The sequence below is a fragment of the Limulus polyphemus genome, unplaced genomic scaffold, assembly GCF_000517525.1.
Source record: "Limulus polyphemus unplaced genomic scaffold, Limulus_polyphemus-2.1.2 Scaffold5528, whole genome shotgun sequence".
Lineage (NCBI taxonomy): Eukaryota > Metazoa > Arthropoda > Merostomata > Xiphosura > Limulidae > Limulus > Limulus polyphemus.
In genome coordinates, this window is record NW_013671138.1 from 2,556 (window position 1) to 6,645 (window position 4,090).

General features: G+C 32.6%; 1 protein-coding gene across 1 annotated transcript in view; it reads left to right on the forward strand.

Moving 5' to 3' along the window:
- Positions 1 to 802: 802 nt before the first annotated feature.
- The window catches only part of LOC106472691, a 47,537-nt gene continuing 44,249 nt past the window's right edge, over positions 803 to 4,090 (forward strand). The window contains exon 1 of the mRNA XM_013933343.2: positions 803 to 2,341. Within this exon, the coding sequence (XP_013788797.1) occupies positions 803 to 2,341 (1,539 nt within the window). The remainder of the gene's footprint in view (positions 2,342 to 4,090) is intronic.

A 4,090-nucleotide genomic window follows, 5' to 3' on the forward strand; every position in this document is an offset into this window, starting at 1 on the left:
ATCAAGATGGACTGTTTCCAGTGACATATATAAGTAAAAATCTGTTAAATAGTGAGAAGGACTACTCCATTATGGAACGAGAGTGTCTGGCCATTATATTTGCCATTGAGAAATTCCAGAACAATATATATGCGAATGAAACTAACAGTAGGAGAGATGATAAGAAACTAATTTTATTCCGTCAAAGCGTGGTTCTAAAGTAATTGAATCAGCCTTTGTTCATTTTGACAAAAGGAACAGAGGATCTTCAAAAGAAAGAAGACCAAACAATTACGGTAACTCGCACCACAATTGTAAGCGAATCACAGAGAATACTATTGCGATAGAAATAGAGAAGATAGTCCGGCTTGTCAACTGAAATTCTAAAGTAATTGAATATGCCTAAGTGAATATTTGACAAGAAAGAGAGAACTACATATATAGTATAATTTAGTATTTATGATATGTCCATAATATCTATAGTGTTGAAGAATTTATTGTATATACGTTAACTTGTTTTGAGTATATGTTATTTTGAAAACAAGCGAAGTGCGTACTGTTTATTCATCATTGATTTTATCGTTAACAAGTCACAGACACCTACTGTAGAAGAATCCTAAGCGCAACAACAACAACATAGTATATATTTATACTGTTAAGAAATATAACTGAAAGACTTTAAATTCTGACAATGAACCGTCTTTTTTAATAAAGCAGTGTATTTATCGAAAAGAAAGATGGGTTAAAACATCTTTAATTAATTAAAGATGCTTATCGAATATTGAAATATATTAACGCTCTAGGTGTCGTTGTGTTCTAAACTATGTCGTCTTTGATACGTGACTCAACCAGCGTAGTTTATCGATGCGAGTGGTGTGGGTCGACAGAACACCTGCGAAGGTGCGGTAGATGTCACGGAGCTTACTATTGTTGTAGAGATCATCAAAGAGAACATTGGTCGATACACAGATCTGTTTGTCGAATTACACCGGATCCCTCATCTCAAGGTAGTTTCGATGAAATAGGTGCTTGCGGTGGCCAGCCAAGGTCAGAGCTCGAAGTATTTAACGTCATAAATACGCAATTACCCGAGCCGAATTACGTTCATTCGCAAGACACTGACTTTGGACTAGGAACAGGAATCAATTCACCAGATAGTTTTGGATTGACGTCGCTTTTAGAAACTGTAGGTTTACATTCAAATTCCATTTCGCCACTTCACCAACAACAATTTAACAATTGGTGTGAAATTGATAGTGATAAACCTAATACCATTACTGGTATTAGTAATAATATTAATAGTACCACTTCATCTTTGTTGCGTTCCACTATCCATTCTCAAGTTCAAGCTAATTGTTTTTCACGTCCTTGTATCTTATCAACTGCAACTAATAATCCAAAGCAACAGCCTTTGGATTTGAATCTTGACTTTGGGCTTCATTTTGGACATGCTGATCCTAGAATTGGTGAAAAGATGTCGGAGTCAAGTGCTAATTTAGTTCCCATGACTTTATCAAACAGTTCTAATGTAAGAGGAATGTCAAGAGGTCATGCAGATGATCTTCTACTGTCATCATGTCATTTTCCAAATATAACAGCTCAAACTGATAAACGGAATGATTACAGTACAGGCATTAAACAAAATACAATACCTGTACAGCCCAACTTGCCAAGTGCTACTAGTATGGGTTATGAAGGTTGTAGGCCTCTTGTTACTGTTACCTCGCCAAATTTCATAAATGGAAACTCATGCTTTCCCATGTCTTATAATAGCAATATCAGGGCCTCGTCATATTCCACACCATTACAGTCACATTTTCCATCTACATCTAAAGCAGTAACTGGTTTTGATTATCCTGAAAAATCTTACAATAAAGAAATAATGAAACAGTTAGAAAGCAGACCTGCAGATGTTCCAGTAATGCCACTTGTGGGTTCTTCCAGCTCATCAGCTCAAGTATCATCACAGTCAAATAACAGATTTCATAGAGAATCTCTAGCTGCAGGTCACAGTCAACAATGGATTGAACAAATGTCAAGAAATATCATACATGATCTGAATGTTTATGGCATCTGTGTTATAGATAATTTTCTTGGAAAGGAAAAAGGTGATACTATTTTAAAAGAAGTAAAAGGAATGTATGTTACAGGATTATTTCAAAAAGGTCAGTTAGTTAGTACAAAAGCACCAATGATATCACAGTCTATTCGTGGTGATCATGTCACTTGGGTAGATGGAAGTGAACCATACTGTGAAACTATTAACTATTTAATGGAAATATTAGATCGTGTGATTTCATGCTGCAATGGAATGCCAAACAATGGCCTTTTTAGCAAATATAAACTCTGTAAAAGAACCCAGGTTAGTTGGTGTTCCTCAATTTATAAAGCTTAATCTGTAAGTAAGTAATCACATTTTATTCTTGTAATGTTTAGAAGTAATTTAAAGTATTATTTCATGTATTTGTAGAGCATTTGTAAATATAAGGATTTTCCTAAAGAGGTGTTTTCTGTGTTAAGAGTTACTGTGTTTTTATAATTTATATTTTTGTCTTAACCTTTTATGTAAGGTTTTATCTTCAAACTGCTGACTTTTTTTTGTTATTGTTTTATATACTATTGACTATAAGTATTATATTATATTGAGTAATTTTATATGTTTTCGTCTTACAACTCTGTCCAAAGGACTGACAAAAAAAAAAAAAGTTAAGTAAAATTACATGCAAAATGGATTTCAGAAGTTAAAACATTTAAGGACAAGGGGTTTGATGATCAGTTGAAGCTGTTTCATTCATTAAAATAAACACCCTATTAGAAAAATCAAGCTGGCTTAGCTAAAAATAACTACTACTCTGCCAAAATTTATTCCACATTGTCTGGCCATTTTCACCACTAAATACAGAAAAAAGCTGATTCATCAACTCTTTCAGAGATCTTTGAACCCTTTTCAACAGTTCAATGTCCTTTATAAGGTAAGCAGCCCAAGAATATGAAACACAATATTCCAAATGTGGTATAACTGGTAACCTATACGATACAATTATAATTTATTTAAGACTTGTATTCAATACTTCTATAAATATAACCTAAAATATTAATGGTATTTTTGTTGATTTTGTTTTGTGTGTGTGTCACATGTATTATTAGGGATGCAGAAGCAATGTGGTTAATAAATAATGTTTAAAAAGCTGAAGGCAAGGGAGTCCATACGGACTCCTTTGCCGATTTCTAGGGTTAAGTAACAAATACTATGTACATGAAACAAAATGATCTATAAAACTATAAGGTACTAAACACACTTTTAATAGAAACAATTAAAGAACCCATTCTCTAAGTTTATTATCCCATCTTTTATTGAGTCAAAAGAAATGAGCATTGTTACTTTTAAATTATTTCTTATTTCAAACTACACTTGTAACTTTCTTACGTACTATATCATAAGCTAGCCAACACTATAACACTTTTCAGTGACTCAAAATTACCACATCTTTTTTGTTATACTTACTCAAATCTACAATGTGGTTTTAAAACATTACACTCATTTAATGTAATCCTCATTACCTCAATAGAAATATTGGAAAAAATAAAAACAACTAAGCACTCACAGTCTTGTGCTTAGTCTAAATCTAGGATTTCCAAATTTATGCTGTACAAAAAGGGACTTTCTTACTTATTAAGCTAGAAATCAAAATTAATGTATATGGTACAAAGACATGTCTCTGTGTTGGCAATTGCAGATGTCAGTGCTGGAACTTTACTGACTAAGCACGGATGCAGGTGTATATAATGGACATAACTATATATGCCTGCAAGAAGGACAATAAACACAAAACCATACAGTTTCAACAGTTTAATATTTAATTAGTTTTCTATCAGCATTTGGATTTGTCTGATAGATGGGATATCCCCAATGCCTTTGGGAACTATCACCACAGACAATATCCATTATGACTTTAAGGTTATGACTGGAATTTACAGTGGACTTTATAAAATAATTTGAAGGCTTATCTTGAATTGTTTTATAGTGCTGATTTTAACTGCCTATTAACAACTAATGTCATTAATATGATAATAGTTTTGAAACTATTTCTTTTATATATATATATATATA